Source organism: Bufo bufo, chromosome 8, assembly GCF_905171765.1.
Source record: "Bufo bufo chromosome 8, aBufBuf1.1, whole genome shotgun sequence".
Taxonomy (NCBI): Eukaryota; Metazoa; Chordata; class Amphibia; order Anura; family Bufonidae; genus Bufo; species Bufo bufo.
Genome location: NC_053396.1, coordinates 127,251,082 through 127,268,480, shown reverse-complemented (window position 1 = coordinate 127,268,480; position 17,399 = coordinate 127,251,082). Strand labels below are relative to the sequence as shown.

The 17,399-nt window shown below is 41.3% G+C and overlaps 1 protein-coding gene across 1 annotated transcript in view; it reads left to right on the top strand.

Moving 5' to 3' along the window:
• Window positions 1–17,399, top strand: part of GUCY2F (guanylate cyclase 2F, retinal) — a 139,121-nt gene that overhangs the window by 75,116 nt on the left and 46,606 nt on the right. The window contains exons 7-8 of the mRNA XM_040406322.1: window positions 14,263–14,347; window positions 16,306–16,402. Of these exons, the coding sequence (XP_040262256.1) occupies window positions 14,263–14,347; window positions 16,306–16,402 (182 nt within the window). The remainder of the gene's footprint in view (window positions 1–14,262; window positions 14,348–16,305; window positions 16,403–17,399) is intronic.

The window sequence follows — 17,399 nt, the reverse complement described above, 5'->3', positions numbered from 1 at the left end:
GGCTCAAAAAAGGTGGTAGCCTTAAAAGGGTTTTCCGAGACTTAAATACTGATGACCTATCCTCCAGACAGGTCATCAGTATCTGATCAGTGTGGGTCCCACACCCGGAGCCTCCACCGATCATCTGTTTGAGAAGGCAGTGGCACTCCTGTGAGCGTAGCTCACCAGGCACATCATCGTACATTGTATAGTGGCTGTGGTTGGTACCGCGCTCAAACCCATTCACTTCTATGGTAATGAGCTGCACCTAGGCCATGTGATTAATGAATGTGTCATCACTTGGCCTAGGTAAAGCTGAGAGAAGGTCACATCACTACTTCTCAAACAGCTGATTGACAGAGGATCCGGGCGTCAGACCCCCACCGATCAGATACTGATGACCTATCCAGAGCAAAGGTAATCAGTTTTTAAGTCTCAGAAAACCCCTTTAAATGCTATTTTATTTATTGGGATCAGGCATGGTATAGAATTATCTAAACTTGCCACTTAGGTCAAAACTGTATCTCTGGCAGTTACAAAAGGAGTTTTACTTGTGAATACCCAATATAACTCAACATCACCTGTTATATTTGGAAGTGGCTCATGAGCTGGAAAAGTTTGGGGACCTGTAACGCCTGTAGGTAGGGACACATAATGCCAATAAGCCCTAACCTAGAACCCAGCCCGCTTTCCCTACCTACTTGCAGTATAAGCCCTACTTGGCAGTACCTCCACTGGACCACAGTCCCTACTCTTAATAAGTGCAGAGATGGACAAACACCAACAGACAATAAACAAAAGCAGAGTCGTACGGCAATGGGTCAGAACCAGACGGGCTACGCAGTACCAAATGAGAGTGAGAGAGTGGTCAGAAGACAAGCAGAGTTCAGAAGTACAGAAAAATCTGTACGCAAATGCAGGAACAGAGAACAAGGAACCAAGCTAGTGATCCAAACAATCACTGGCAATGATGTATGGCTAAAATGGGATTTAAATAGAGCGCCGAGTCCCTGTAACTACACATTTATTTTGTGCCATCCATTTTTTTACAATTACTAAAAAATATATAAAATATATACATTTAATCTCTGTTCCTGCCAGGATTTAAACTCCCAACCTTGTACATTAGAGGCAAGGATGTTAACCACTACAGTATAGAGTTACATGTTAACCTGCACAGAAATATAAAATAAGTCTTCTGCTGAATAGGAATACACACTACATCAGAAACTACTATGAGGTTTTTCTGATACAGTTTAGCATTCAGCTTTATGGATAAGGTCCTTGCCTCTAATGTGCAAGGTTGGGCATTTAAATCCTGGCAGAAACATTTCAGAGATAGAGATAATATAATTTTTTTTAATTTAGTAATTGTAAAAAATGTATGGCACAAAATAAATGTGTAATTACAAAATAATAATAATAATATATATATATATATATATATTCAGAAAAATGAGCGGCACTCCAGAAATAAAAGCAGTGAACCCTTTATTCACACCAGTGGTGCAACGTTTCGGCTCTAGTCACGAGCCTTTCTCAAGTGTCATGGTCTTACCTGCTTGCTGCTCTCCTTCGTTTGACATGTGCTGGCGGCCATCTTGGTTTCTGGGTTTCTTGTAGCCTTCCACCCTGCGGCTCCTCCTTCCCCTGGGAGGAGCTGGATGCCTAGCTCATATATATAGAAGGTCTGTGGCCTCAGTTCCTTGCTTGGTCCTCTTGTGTTCACATGCTTCTAAGACTGCTGCTGCTTCTGGTTCCTGATCCTGGCTTCGTCTGACTACCCTGCTGGTTCCTGATCCTGGCCTCGTCTGACTACCCTGCTGGTTCCTGATCCTGGCTTCGTCTGACTACCCTGCTGGTTCCTGATCCTGGCTTCGTCTGACTACCCTTCTGGTTCCTGACCTCTGGCTTCGCAAAGACTCTGCTCGGTTTCACCATCCGTTTGGACTTTTGCTTTACAGCTTTATTTTCAAAGAAGCCTTCTTATTTTCACTTATCTCTTGTTGTACGTCTGGTTCATGGTTCCGTGACATCAAGCCAGTATATATATATATATATATATATATATATATATATATACATATAAATTCATACTTCTGATATATATGAATGCATAATATGTGGAAAACTACTACTGATGTTTTTAGCCATAATATATTATAATATATTATATATTCTAAATATATAATAATATATGTAAATATATTATGGCTAAAAACGTATATATATATATATATATATATACAGTATATATATATATATATAAATGTTTCTGCCAGGATTCAAACTCCCAACCTTGTACATTAGAGGCAAGGACATCAACCACTACACCATAGAGCTACGTGTTAACCTGCACAAAAATATTAAATAAGTCTTCTGCTGAAAAAGAATACTCACTGCATCAGAAACTTCTATGAGGTTTTTCAGACACAGTTTAGCATTCAGCTTTATAGCTGAGTAGATAAGGTCCTTGCAGCTAATGTATCAATGTTGGGAGTTCAAATCCTGGCCGAAACTTTTTTTTAGAAATTTGATTTAAATACACTGGGGTGTCCCCAAGCACTGACTCCATATATGGATATAGCTATATATGGAGTCAGAGCAGGGACTCCTAAGCCAAACTAGAGTCCCGACACCCTCCCCTCTTCACAGCAGGGGGTGCCTGGGGTTCTCCCATTGACTTCCATTGTGCCTCCCCTCTTCAGAGCAGGGGGTGCCTAGGGTTCTCCTATTGACTTCCATTGTGCTCGGGTGCTCGGTAGAACAGCTGAGCATTGCAAAGTGAGGGGCACTCCGTATGAGGGAACAGGAAACGGTAGTAAAGGATTAAAATTTAATTGAAAATAACACACATCATATCAGATCATCATACATAAAAACATCATATCAATAACAGTACAATAAGTTAATGAAAGCAGGGTCCTGAAAAAACCTGTTGGTGATAAAAGTTCAAGAGTTCATGAGACACTGCCCACAATGCAAATCAGTCCCAGCAGGTCTTAATGCACCTAGATAAGGCTCCAAAAGCGTATGGTTTGACTGAGTCAAATGGAAGGTAAGGATACCAAACACCGTCCAGCTTCAAACCTCCAAGGTAGGAGGATCGACAATAGTGTCAAGTCCTGAAAGGAATCTCTCTTCGGATATTGTAGCAAAATAGTAACAAGCGTCTCTTACCATATGCCTTCACTAGGCTCACTGTGGTGAATCAAAGGAACAGCCGATCCCAGCAAACGCGGCGTCCCACGTGGTATAGAGTCTGAATGTGACGTCTCACGTGACTCATCAGCTGGAGCTGTGATAGCGTATTCTGTTGAACTTGAAGATACCACCCCAGTGCGAGACTGGCTATGCAGATCACCCCGATCGACGTAATCACTTCTCGGTCACTTGTAGTACTTGGGGGAAAAGGCTCACTGTCCCAACTTGCCCAAACGCGTTTCAGGGTATACACCCCATCCTCAGTGGTAGAGACAGTGAGCTCTAAACAGCATTTTATATCCTCCCAGAAAGCCAGCCACAGGTGGGACTGCTCTAATTGGGACATCAGGAAAACCCGGTATGGGAACCAATTATATTCCATATAAAACATCTGATCCTGCAAAACCAACATCATTAATACTATAAACATGTTAAAATACATATAGACATGGCAATATGGGTATCAAAAATAATACAAATATAAACGCATGAGTAAACGCATATACCGGCCCATGCGTCTTCAGAATACCTTCATGCGCCTATAACATAAAAAATCATCTATTTGGAAGATCCAAAAGTTATATAGAGTGATACCCCAAATATAACCACCATAAAATATTTAATCATATAAAATATAAAAATGACAATACAGATATAATAATTATACCAAATAGAATGAAAACGCACAGAAAACGCACATGTGGTCAGGTGCGTTTTCGATGCGTCTTTGATGCGTTTTATTCAAAAAGACCTCATATAGGGGGTGAATACTATTGAGTGCTTGTACTTACCTATTCTGCGTCTTCTCCTGCAGGGCCCTGCAAGCTGTTCTGTGACCTGCGCACAGTGTGAGGATGTCAGTGCGCTCTGTCACCTCACGCTGTGCAACATCGGGTCGCAGCACAGCAGGAAGACCAGGAAGAGTGCTGGATCTCAGGAGTGGTGACAGTGTTGGAGCAGGAGAAGTATGCTGATTTATTATTTTTGTCTGCTCTAAGGTCTGATTAACATGGGGATCTGATCTGAAGTCTGAATGGGGGATCTTATTCACATTGGGAGTCTGATCTGAGGTCTGATTGGGGGTCATATTCATATTGGAGGTATGATTTGAGGTCTGAATGTTGTTGTTTTTTTTACATTGGGTGTCTTCTCTGAGGTCTGATTGGGTTTTTTATAAACATTGGGGGTCTGATCTGTGGTCTGATTGTGGTCTTATAAACATTGAGGGTCTGATCTGAGGTCTGAATGGGGTCTTATTAACATTGGGGGGTCTGATCTGAGGTCTAATTGGGGTCTTAAAATATTGTGAGTCTTATCTGAGGTCTGATTGGGGTCTTATTAACATTAGGGATCTGATCTGAGGTCTGATTAATATTGGGGGTTTGATTGGGGCTCTAAGCTGAGGTCTGATTAACATTGGGGGTCTGATTGGTGGTCTGTTCTAATGAAAAATATGTTTTATAGGGAAAAAAATGCGATAGTGTTGAATCAATTTGCTCATCTCAAGTAGGTTCATATTCTGCAAAATGTATTAAATCTTGCTGTGGATTTCCTCATCCCTATACTATACTATTGAAGGGGGGAAATCCAAATTACTGATACAAATTAAGCTGCAGAGTTTTGCTGACACTGGTTAACTGACCAAGGAAAAAGGAAAACTTAATTGGCTGCTATAGTAATCTGTTTATTGTAGATAACACAACTCAACATGGATTTCGTATCTAGCAAGCAGTGTAATTTTGGCTGTTCAAATTTAAGCTGTTATTCTGTTATGTACAATAGTTTTTACAGTATTTGAAGCACACCTGTAATGAGGTTATCAAATGAAAACTAGGGTGGTTATTTATTATCCAGAAATATGCCTGTATTAGGTATATTTCAGACGCAGATTGTGACGCAAAGGTTATTTGCGCTGCAATCTGCTACTTTTCCCCACTCACGGCAGGTATAAAAAAAGTTGGAGTGGCATGGGCGGGGAACGGGATGGGCCGGCAGACCCGTCTCATTCATCATTTTCTACACCTGTTTTAGGCATACAAAATAGTCTAAATGTAAGACAGCAAGGAAGCTGTCTTACATTTAGACTGGTGCTGGATGCTCTGAAGTTATGTAGAAGCTTGCACCTCTTCATAACTTCGGCGGACCCACCACCAGGTATAGGGGTTAGTAAGACCGGCATCTTAAACACCGGCGTTAATAAATGACAACCTATGTACCTATACTTATTTCTGTTAGTACTGCACAGTTTTTTTCTGTGTTGCCCCCCCTCCCATTCTGCAGATATGTCCAGGGTCGGATTGTCCATAGACCATACAGTGAAATTTCCCAGTGGGTTGATGTCCATATGGCCAGCCAAGGCCTCCTCATGGCCAGCTGCCAGGTACATAAACATTTGATGCTCTCAGCATTAATGCAGGAGTTTCATACTGTGGTGCGGGCCGCAGTATTTTGTGCTGCACTGTGGTATTTGGTTCTGCTGGGGCAGTGTTTTGTTCTGCACTACAATATTGCTGGCTCTGCCCACTTCTGTTGGCCCTGCCTACTTGTGTTGCTCTGCCTTCTGTCAGTTTGGACCAACCCACAACATGGGTTTTTAGGATTTTTTCCAGGGCCTTTTTAGGTTCCCAGTCCGCCACTGGATATGTCCCCATTCATACCTGGTGTATCTCTCTTTTTTTTTTATAATAATAAAAAAGAGAATTTCTTACCACAGAACCCCTAATTTTGATAATCTTTCAGGGTACTGTAGTTCCCTCATTCCAGTTATTCCTTTAGTTGCCCTCCTCTGAACCCTCTCCAGCTCTGCTATGACTGCCTTGTTCACAGGAGACCAGAACTGTACACAGTACTCCATGTGTGGTCTGACCAGTGATTTGTAAAGTGGTAGGAATATGTTCTCATCACTGGCATCTATGCCCCTTTTGATGCAACCCTTATTGGCCTTGGCAGCAGCTGCCTGATACTGTTTTTTACAGCTTAGTTTAATGTTCACTAAAATTCCTAGGTCCTTTTCCATGTCAGTGTTACCAAGTGTTTTACCATTTAGTATGTATGGGTGACTTGCATTATTCCTTCCCATGTGCATAACCTTAGATTTGTCAGTGTTAAACCTCATCTGACACTTCTCTGCCCAAGCCTCCAATCTATCCAGATCCATTTGTAGCCGTATGCTGTCCTCTTCCATGTCAATTACTTTACACAGTTTAGTGTCATCTGCAAAAATTGATATTTTACAAGCCTTCTACAAGATCATTAATAAATGTATTGAAGAGGATAGGGCCCAGTACTGACCCCTGAGGTACTCCACTAGTGACAGTAACCCAATCTGAGTGTGTACCATTAATTACCACCCTCTGTTTTCTATTACTGAGCCAGTTACTTACCCACATGCAGACATTTTCTCCCAGTCCGAGCAGTCTCATTTTATATACTAACATTTTATGTGGTACAGTGTCAAATGCTTTGGAGAAGTCCAGATATACGACATCCATTGATTCGCCGCTGTCAAGTCTAGAACTTACCTCCTCATAGAAACTGATTAAATTAGTTTGACATGACCCATCCCTCATGAAGCCATGCTGATATAGCGTTATTTGCTTATTTTCATTGAGGTGCTCCAAGATAGCATCTCTTAGGAAACCTTCAAACAGTTTACCCACAATGGATATTAAACTTACCGGCCTATAGTTTTGGTTGGCTCTGTTTTTGGACCCTTTTTGAATATTGGCACCATATTTGCTATGCGCCAATCCTGTGAAACACTCCCTGTCAGTATAGAGTCCTTAAACATCAGAAATAAGGGTCTGGCTATGACATTACTTAATTCTCTTAGGATACGGGGGTGTATGCCATCCGGTCCTGGGGATTTGTCTATTTTAATCTTTTTAAAACGCCGCTGTACTTCTTCCTGGGTCAGACAGGGCACTTTTAATGGGGAATTTACTTTCACATTCTGCATTTCATCTGATAGTTTATTTTCTTCAGTGAATACAGTGGAGAAAAACATATTTAATAGCTTTGCTTTATCCTCATCGCTTTCTGCAACTCCACCCTCATTACTCTGTAAAGGGCCGACACCTTCAGATTTATACTTTTTACCATTTATATAACTGAAGAACATTTTAGGGTTAGTTTTGCTCTCTTTTGCAATTAATCTCTCGGTCTCTAATTTGGCTGCTTTTATTTGTTTTTTACATATTCTATTTTTTCCTTATAGTTTTTCAGTGCTTCCTCACTACCCTCCTATTTTAATTATTTAAATGCTTTCTTTTTGTCATGTATTACTTTCTTTACAGTTCTATTTATCCACATTGGTTTCTTCTTGTTCCTTAACCTTTTATTCCCATAAGGTATGTACTGAGGACTTTGTCCCAGTTAGTTAGGCCTATGGCCTCTCTTAGTTGGCTAAATTTAGCTTTTTGGTATTTTTGTTCCTCCCTGTAGAAACACTCTTTTGAATGATAATTTGAAGGATATTGCTTTATAGTCACTATTTCCCAGGTGTCCTCCAACCTGCACATCTGTTGTTCTGTCAGGTCTATTGGTTAATACTAAGTCCAGTATGGCCGTCCCTCTAGTGGGGTCCTGAACCAGTTGGGAAAGGTAATTGTCCTTGGTTATTGCCAATAACCTGTTTCCTTTATGAAATGTACAGGTTTCAGTTTCCCAGTCTATATCTGGGTAGTTGAAGTCCCCCATAATAATGACCTCATTATGGTTTGCTGCCTCGTTTATCTTGTTTAGTAGTAGATTTTCTGTGGACTCTGGTATATTAAGTGATTTATAATAAACTCCTATTAGTAATTTATTATTGTTTTTGCCTCCATGTATTTCTACCTACAGTGACTCCACATGTTCATGTCCCTCACTTATATCTTCTCGGACTGTGGGCTTTAGACAGGACTTTACATAAAGGCAGACCTCTCCCCCTCTCCGGTTTTGGCGATCCTTTCTAAACGGACTGTAACCCTGTACATTAACTGCCTAGTCATAACTATTATCCAGCCATGTCTCAGTTATTCCCACTATGTCATAGTCCTCCTCACACATCACTAATTCCAGTTCCCCACTTTTATTAGTCATGCTTATGGCATTACAATACATACATTTAACAGGTTTATGTATATTTTTTTTACCCTACACCTTTCCTTCTGAACTGTTCTAGTCCCTCCTTCCATTCCTCCCCCAGTCCCACTACCTTGCCCCAGGTCTCTATCTGCACTATCTTCCCCTCCTATAACATAATTACCCTCCCCCAGTCCCTAGTTTAAACACTCCAACCTTCTAGCCATCTTCTTCCCCAACACAGCTGCCCCTTCCCCATTGAGGTGCAGTCCATCCCATCCCTACGATAGAGTCTGTAGCCAAGAAAGAAGTCGGCCAAGTTCTTCAGGAACCCAAACCCCTCCTTCCTACACCAGTTCTTGAGCCACTTGTTAACCTCCCTAATCTCCCCCTGCCTTTCTTGTGTGGCTCGTGGTACAGGCAGTATTTCGGAAAATACTGCCTTTGAGGTTCTTTCCCTAAGCTTTTCACCTAAATCCCTAAAATAATTTTTAAGGACGCTCCACCTACCTCTAACTTTGTCATTGGTTCCGATATGGACCATGACCGTTGGATCTTCTCCAGCCCCTCCCAGCAATCTGTCAACCCGATCCGCGATGTGTCGAACTCGAGCGCCAGGAAGAGAACACACCGTTCGACGATCCCGGTCTTTGTGACAGATCGCCCTATCTGTACCCCTAATAATTGAGTCTCCCACTACCAGCACCTGTCTGGCCTGCCCTGCTCTCCTGGTCCCCTGCTTACTGGAGCCGACATTCCCCTGATTGGTAGAGGAAGTGTACAGCTGCAGCAGTGTTCTCTCTGAACTGACATCCCCCTGATCGGCCAACCTTGCAAACTTGTTGGGGTGTGTCAGATCAGGGCTAGCCTCCCTGGCACTCTTCCCTCTATCCCACTTTCTAACTGTTATCCAGCTAGCTACCTCACTTTCCTCAGCCTCCTCTCTGTCACCCTCCCCCACATCTACCCCAAAGAGTGCTTGCTCAGTGAGCAGCAAACTCTTTTCCAAATTGTCAATGCCTCTCAGTGTTGAAACTCGCCCGTTTAGATACTCGATGTGCGATTCCAAACGGGGAATTTGCTCACATTTTGAACAAAGATGTGCCCCCTCAAATAGCTGTTCCAGGACTGCATACATTAAACAAGATGTGCACTGGACTGCGCTGTCAATAATGGAACACATACTAAATGGGGATTACTCAAAAAAAGAGAAAAATACAATATAATGCAGTGATAAGAAACTGATTTACTGCAGTCTCCCACTAAAGTCACTCAATCTAAAGTCACACACTTAAACTAAAGTCGCACACTTAAATATCAAACACGCGAATGCTCACAAACTCGCGTTATTTGCCTGCTTGTATAAATGCAGATCTCAAACCAGCCTGCTTTTTTCCCCTCTGGTTTCAAAGACATTGATAAATCTCCTGCCTCTCTTCTAATTAAAAGCTAGCTGGCTCTCAGTGAATAGGAATGAATACAACTACAATTGAAGCTGTAATAATATTTTTGATATGAGCTCCCCCTAGTGGCAACTGTAGAAATACTGTGTTTTCACTCAGGCAAGAGAAAAACAAATTTTGTGCCGGGCTCCCCTTCCCTCCAGTTGTGTGGTCTGCCTCGTTTGCAGGTACACCACTGCTCAGGTGTCCTCTTCATTATACAAACCGGATTCCAAAAAAGTTGGGACACTATACAAATCGTGAATAAAAACTGAATGCAATGATGTGGAGGTGCCAACTTCTAATATTTTATTCAGAATAGAACATAAATCAAGGAACATAAGTTTAAACTGAGAAAATGTACCATTTTAAGGGAAAAATATGTTGAATCAGAATTTCATGGTGTCAACAAATCCCCAAAAAGTTGGGACAAGGCCATTTTCACCACTGTGTGGCATCTCCCCTTCTTCTTACAACACTCAACAGACGTCTGGGGACCGAGGAGACCAGTTTCTCAAGTTTAGAAATAGGAATGCTCTCCCATTCTTGTCTAATAAAGGCCTCTAACTGTTCAATCGTCTTGGGCCTTCTTTGTTGCACCTTCCTCTTTATGATGCACCAAATGTTCTCTATAGGTGAAAGATCTGGACTGCAGACTGGCCATTTCAGTACCCGGATTTTTCTCCTACGCAGCCATGATGTTGTGATTGATGCAGAATGTGGTCTGGCATTATCTTGTTGAAAAATGCAGGGTCTTCCCTGAAAGAGATGACGTCTGGATGGGAGCATATGTTGTTCTAGAACCTGAATATATTTTTCTGCATTGATGGTGCATTTCCAGACATGCAAGCTGCCCATGCCACACGCACTCATGCAACCCCATACCATCAGAGATGCAGGCTTCTGAACTGAGCGTTGATAACAACTTGGGTTGTCCTTGTCCTCTTTGGTCCGGATGACATGGCGTCCCAGATTTCCAAAAAGAACTTCGAATCGTGACTCGTCTGACCACAGAACAGTCTTCCATTTTGCCACACTCCATTTTAAATGATCCCTGGCCCAGTGAAAACGCCTGAGTTTGTGGATCTTGCTTAGAAATGGCTTCTTCTTTGCACTGTAGGGTTTCAGCTGGCAACGGCGGATGGCACGGGGGATTGTGTTCACTGACAATGGTTTCTGGAAGTATTCCTGAGCCCATTCTGTGATTTCCTTTACAGTAGCATTCCTGTTTGTGGTGCAGTGTCGTTTAAGGGCCCGGAGATCACGGGCATCCAGTATGGTTTTACGGCCTTGACCCTTACGCACAGAGATTGTTCCAGATTCTCTGAATCTTCGGATGATGTTATGCACAGTTGATGATGATAGATGCAAAGTCTTTGCAATTTTTCGCTGGGTAACACCTTTCTGATATTGCTCCACTATCTTTCTGCGCAACATTGTGGGAATTGGTGATCCTCTACCCATCTTGGCTTCTGAGAGACACTGCCACTCTGAGAAGCTCTTTTTATACCCAATCATGTTGCCAATTGACCTAATTAGTGTTAATTGGTCTTCCAGCTCTTTGTTATGCTCAAATTTACTTTTTCCAGCCTCTTATTGCTACTTGTCCCAACTTTTTTGGGATTTGTTGACACCGTGAAAATTGGAATCAATGTATTTTTCCTTTAAAATGATACATTTACTCGGATTAAACGTTTGATCTGTCATCTACGTTCTATTACAAATAAAATATTGACATTTGCCATCTCCACATCATTGCATTCAGTTTTTATTCACAATTTGTTTAGTGTCCCAACTTTTTTGGAATCCGGTTTGTATCACAAAGCTTAGGAGTCCTCTATATACATTAGCATACAGTACAAAGACCCTTGGCAGGCTTGCAGAGGGTGAACTCAAAACAGTAGAAAACCAAATATTGCATATCCTAAATTTAAAGTTCACCATACACAATATAACTGTCAGGCGACCATTTATTTGGCCACCAGCTTTCTCTTCAGATTCCCCCCATGGATGCTTGACTTGGCTGAACATGAGTTTTTTTAATGAATGGGAGAGGGAAGAAAGCCACTGCCAGACACTTCTGACAGGCAGCTTGTCTCCCTAAGTATAAAAAAAAAATACTGGGTATGTTGAAATCCAACATGCCGAATCTTTTTCTTCCCTGTGTACATTAGATGGTTGGTTGATGCCATTGAAATTGGCGAGGTGGTTGTCATACTTATAATGTGTATGGCCAGCTTAAGTTGAATGACTGAAATAGATGCATGATTTTTTTTTTAAAGCTGTTGTTCTTGGGTTCAAGAAATCAGAAAATAGACAACTGTGTTTGTAAGTGAAAGATCTGCTGGAGAACTACAAAAATCTGGGGTTCAGAATATCACTCAATATCTGCCTTCTGCAGTCTCATCTGAACTTATTTACCCAAAGTTTGAGACCTGTAAGCATCCTTCTTACCATCAAGCATGACCACCAAAGTCACTGGTATCCTGCAAAGAATGGTAACTACTGTTGTTTTTTGTACAGGGAGACTAAGGTCCCTTTCACACGGGCAAGTATTCCGCGCAGGTGCAATGCGTGATGTAAACGCATTGCACCCGCACTGAATCCGGATCCATTCATTTCTTTGGGGCTGTGCACATGAGCTGTGATTTTCACGCATCACTTGTGCGTTGCGTGAGAATCGCAGCATGCTCTATATTCTGCGTTTTTGGGGCTGCATGAAAATCGCAAGCATCCGCAAGCAAGTGCGGATGCGGTGCGATTTTCATGCATGGTTGCTAAGTGACGATCGGGCTGGGGACCCGATCTGTATTATTTTCCCTTATAACATGGTTATAAGGGAAAATAATAGCATTCTGAATACAGAATGCAAAGTAAAATAGTGATGGAGGGGTTAAAAATAAAAAATATTAACTCACCGAGTCCACTTGATCGCGTAGTTGTGGATCTCTGTCTTCTTCTGTAATGTTGAGCTGCCGGCTAAGGACCTGTGGTGACGTCACATCACATGGTCCAATCACATGGTCCCTCACCATGGTGATGAACCATGTGATTGGACCATGTGATGAGCACAGTGACGTCACCACAGGTCTTTTGCCAGGTCCTGAAGATAGAACAGAGACCGGAAGCTATGGAGCAGGTAAGTTAATTTTTTATTTATTTTTTTAACCCCTCCATCCCTAATTTACTTTGCATTCTGTATTCAGAATGCTATTATTTTTCCCTTATAACCATGTTATAAGGGAAAATAATAAAATCTACACAACACCTAACCCAAACCTGAACTTCAGTGATGAAGTCTGGGTTTGGGTCTGGGTACCAAACATGGCGATTTTTCTCACACGTGTGCAAAACGCATTAAAACGCTTTGCACTCGCGCGGAAAAATTGTGCATTTTACCGCAACGCACCTGCATCTTATCGGGCCCTCACACGCCACGCTCGTGTGAAAGAGGCCTAAAGGAGCTCTGTGAACTGTCTACTTTGTGCTTTACTAAATGGAAAACTATTACATTTAACTTAAAGACCATGAACACCTGTGGGCAATTATTTTTTATCATTGCATACAAAAAATCAGAGAGCTGCTCATCAGAGCAACTTCCTGATGGATTCAATGCGAGTCAGAAGCAATAGTCTTCAGTCTAAACTGAAAGCTGTACAGAAAAAACTGTTTTAGGGTACTTTCACACTTGCGGCAGAGGATTCCGGCAGGCAGTTCCATCCCCGGTACAGCCTGCCGGATCTGTCAAAATGTATGCAAACTGATGGTATTTGTCAGACGATCAGGATTCTGATCTGTCTGACAAATGCATTGAAATGCCGGATCCGTCTCTCCGGTGTCATCCGGAAAAACGGATCCGGCATTTATTTATTTTTTCACATTTTTTGCAGCCTGAGCATGCGCAGACCTCAAAAACTGATCAGTTTTGCCGAAACACTCGGGGCTGTATCCGGCATTAATGCATTTCAATGGGAAATAAAGGCCGGATCCGGCATTCCGGGAAGTGTTCCAGAATTTTGGACAGAGATAAAATCGCAGTATGCTGCGGTATTAACTCCATCCTGAAAAGGCAAAAACACTGAACTGAAGGCATCCTGATGCATCCTGAACGGATTGCTCTCCATTCAGAATGCATTAGGATAAAACTGATCAGTTCTTTTCCGGTATTGAGCGCCTAGGACGGAACTAGAAAAGAATAACGCTAGTGTGAAAGTACCCTTAGCCAAAAATGGGTAAAATGCAATCATATAAAAGTTGCCCCCAAAGGTGTCCATTGCAGTCTTTTTTACAATTTTACATTTATTTCACCATAAATATTTCTGTAATGTTTAGTTTAATGAAATGATAAGCATATTTCATTCTACATATGTGTATCTAGTGTGCATCTAATAAACATGACGCAATACAGAATAAAATGAGTAATCGACTGGATTAAGTACCCCAAAATTGGGCACGATCAACTATCTTTGCTTGCAGAATAGTATAATTACTATTTATTAGTAATTTCAAGGTACTGATCTGATTAGTTAAATGTAATTTAATAGAACTTTAAACTTACTTTTTTTCCCCTCAGGTATCGATCCTGCTTTTGCTTTAATGGTGTTTCTTTGCATACTTGTTGCCATCATCTCCATAAATGGACTTGCTTATATTATAAGGTATTTTATCACAACTAATAAGAGCTTATCCAGATTTTTAAAAATTGTCCCTTTTTGAGAGTTTTTTTTCGGTAAACTTCCTGGGAAGACCTGCAAGGAAACATAGTTACCTGCTCCCCTGCCTCTGGGCCTGGGTACTTTGCTCCCCTGCTTTGGCTGCCTTACTTGGGTCCTATGCTGTCAACATCCGCTTTGACACTGCTGCATCCAATCGCTGGCTCCAGCAGTGACCTGCCCTCCTTGTGTCATGTCAATTGGTCATAGTCACTGCTGCAGCCAACGATTTGCTGCCGTAGTGTCAAAGCGGTTGGGGAACCCAAGGAAGGCAACAATCAGGGATTGAAGAAGTCAAGACCCAGCTACAGGGAACAGTTAGGTATGCCTCCCTTCTGTTCTGCCCAGGGTGGGGGTTGCTAAAAAAACAAAACTCAAAAGGTGGCCAGCTCCTTTAAGAGCCTATAAAATGATGGACAAGATAACACTTTTCTGCACCAAATATTGGAGCAAAGTATTTGTCCCTCCTCCATAGATTTGAGAAAGATGAAAAGCCTTTATTTTACGGATTGCAGGGAGTCAGATCAATGTACCCCCACCAATTAAAAAATTATGGCCTATCTTAACGATAAGACATAACTTGTATCTGTGGGAAATTAAAGGGAACCTATCACGATGAAACTGCGAAGTAATCTGCAGGTAGCAGGAGAAGCTATGCAGATTGATATATAGTTTTGTGGGAAACTATTCTGTAAAACTTGTAATTTATACATTTATATCCATGCTCATTCTGGGCTTTGAAGTCAAGGAGGCGGTCCTATCAGTGACTGACAGCTACCTCTGTATACACAGTCATAGAGGGAAGGCTGTCAATCACTGATAGGATGACAATCTTGTGTGCCTCCGTGTTTTTTCACGGACCCATTGACTTGAATGGGTCCACGAACCGTTGTCCGTGAAAAAAATAGGACAGGTCATATTTCTTTGACGGACTGGAAACACGGATCACGGACGCGGATGACAAACGGTGCATTTTCCGAGTTTTCAACTGACCCATTGAAAGTCAATGGGTCCGCAGATAATCACGGAAAACGGAACAACGGACACGGAACACAACAACGGTCGTGTGCATGAGGCCTTATGTTAACATTTTGTAAGGCTGTAAAACCATTTATTGTTACAACCATGGCATAATGAGGAACATCTGGAAGGGGCAAAATATAAGTAAATTATATTTAATTTTGCAGTTTGAAATGCATTTTACATACTGTATATTATTATAGCAATTCCCTAATAAAAAGTAATTATTGGAATTGCACCCTGTAGTCATTGATGCATTCTGATAAAAGTCTGCATGACTGGAGAGAATTTACTAGCAGGATACAGTTTTTCTAGGACATTCTCTGTCTACAGTCTATTCACAAACTATAAGCAGAAATAACATTGCATTTAGGTAATGGCTATTTATTATGCAATTTGCTAATACAGCATTTTAAAAAAACGCTGTTCCTAAGGTATAAGCCTGCTTTCAAAGAAGTGCTCAGACTTATGTGCTCTGACATTTTCTTGTCCTTATTGGAAGTCATTGCCATGGCAAGCACATTTGTGGCCGTAAGCAGTAAAGTACAGTAAAATTCTGATGATGTAGAATCCTTTAGTTGGCTCAGATACAGTTACAAATTTCTTTGATCCATCGGATGAACATAGAGTATATGTACTTACCTGCTCCTTAGTGGTTTCAGTGGGCATGTTCTGGAATCCACGTGCATGGGTTGGTGTTATAGTGTCTGCGTTTTGGTTCATGCTCACCAACGTCTGCTTCAGAGAATTCACAGTGGAGTTCAGGAACTGCCCAAAACCCCATAAATATATATATTTAATAATATCATAATTTTACTAATGTGAATGCGATTAATTGTGATCCTAGATCTTTTTAGTGATTATTACCTGTATGTATTTTTCAGGCGTCGGATTAATAAAATAAAATTAGTTAGAGGGCCGAACAAAATTCTGTTAACGCTGGAAGATGTCACTTTCATTAATCCACAAATCAGCATGAAGGTAAGTTAAACATTCCCTATCGATGTACCAAGATATATGCACATTTATGGATATGTTATTAAATGAAATATAGTTTACTTTTTCCTAGTCAGAAATTTTATGATAATGTTAACTCATCTCACAGTTGAGATATCAAAATGGCTGGAAGTGGTCACTGTCATTGTAGCCTTTATAGTGCCTCCCATACGGCTGCCTGCTGGAAATGTTTTAAAATTAAAAAGCTGCAATATCAAAAAAGAACAAGCACATTATCTTCTACATACCTGTTATCAGGGGTGGATTGGCCAAAGACCTTACAGGTAAATTTCCTGGTAGGCCTATGCCCAGGGGGCCGCCTGAGTCCTCCTCACGGCCGGCCAGTGGAAGTTTTTGGGGATGTATTTTGTGCTGCTGGCAGTATTTTGTGATGGACTGTAGTATTTGGCTCTATTGGGGTGGTATAATGTGCCACACTATGGTATTGCCTTCCATTAATTTGGACCCAACTACAAAACGAGGCCACTTTCAGTATTTTTTATGCCACAAAAGGTTTTAGAACACAAAACTGCACCGCTGAACGGCAAATATATTTTACTTTTGCCACTAATACACACCACAAAAGGCTTTAGAACATATAACTGCACCGCTGAACGGCAAATATATTTTTCTTTTTCCACTTATAGATGCCACAAAAGGCTCTAGAACATATAACTGCAAAGCTGAAGGAAATGTATTTTTTATTTTTTCCCTTATACACGCCACAAAAGGCTTTAGACTATATAACTGCATTGCTGAACGGCAAATACAGTATATTAAAATTTTGCCACTATTACACGACAAAAGGGCTTTATAACATATAACTGCACCGCTGAACGGCAAATATATTTTACTTTTGCCACTAATACACGCCACAGAAGGCTTTAGAACATACAGCCAGGTCCATAAATATTGGGACATCAACACAATTCTAACATTTTTAGCTCTATACACCACCACAATGGATTTGAAATGAAACTAA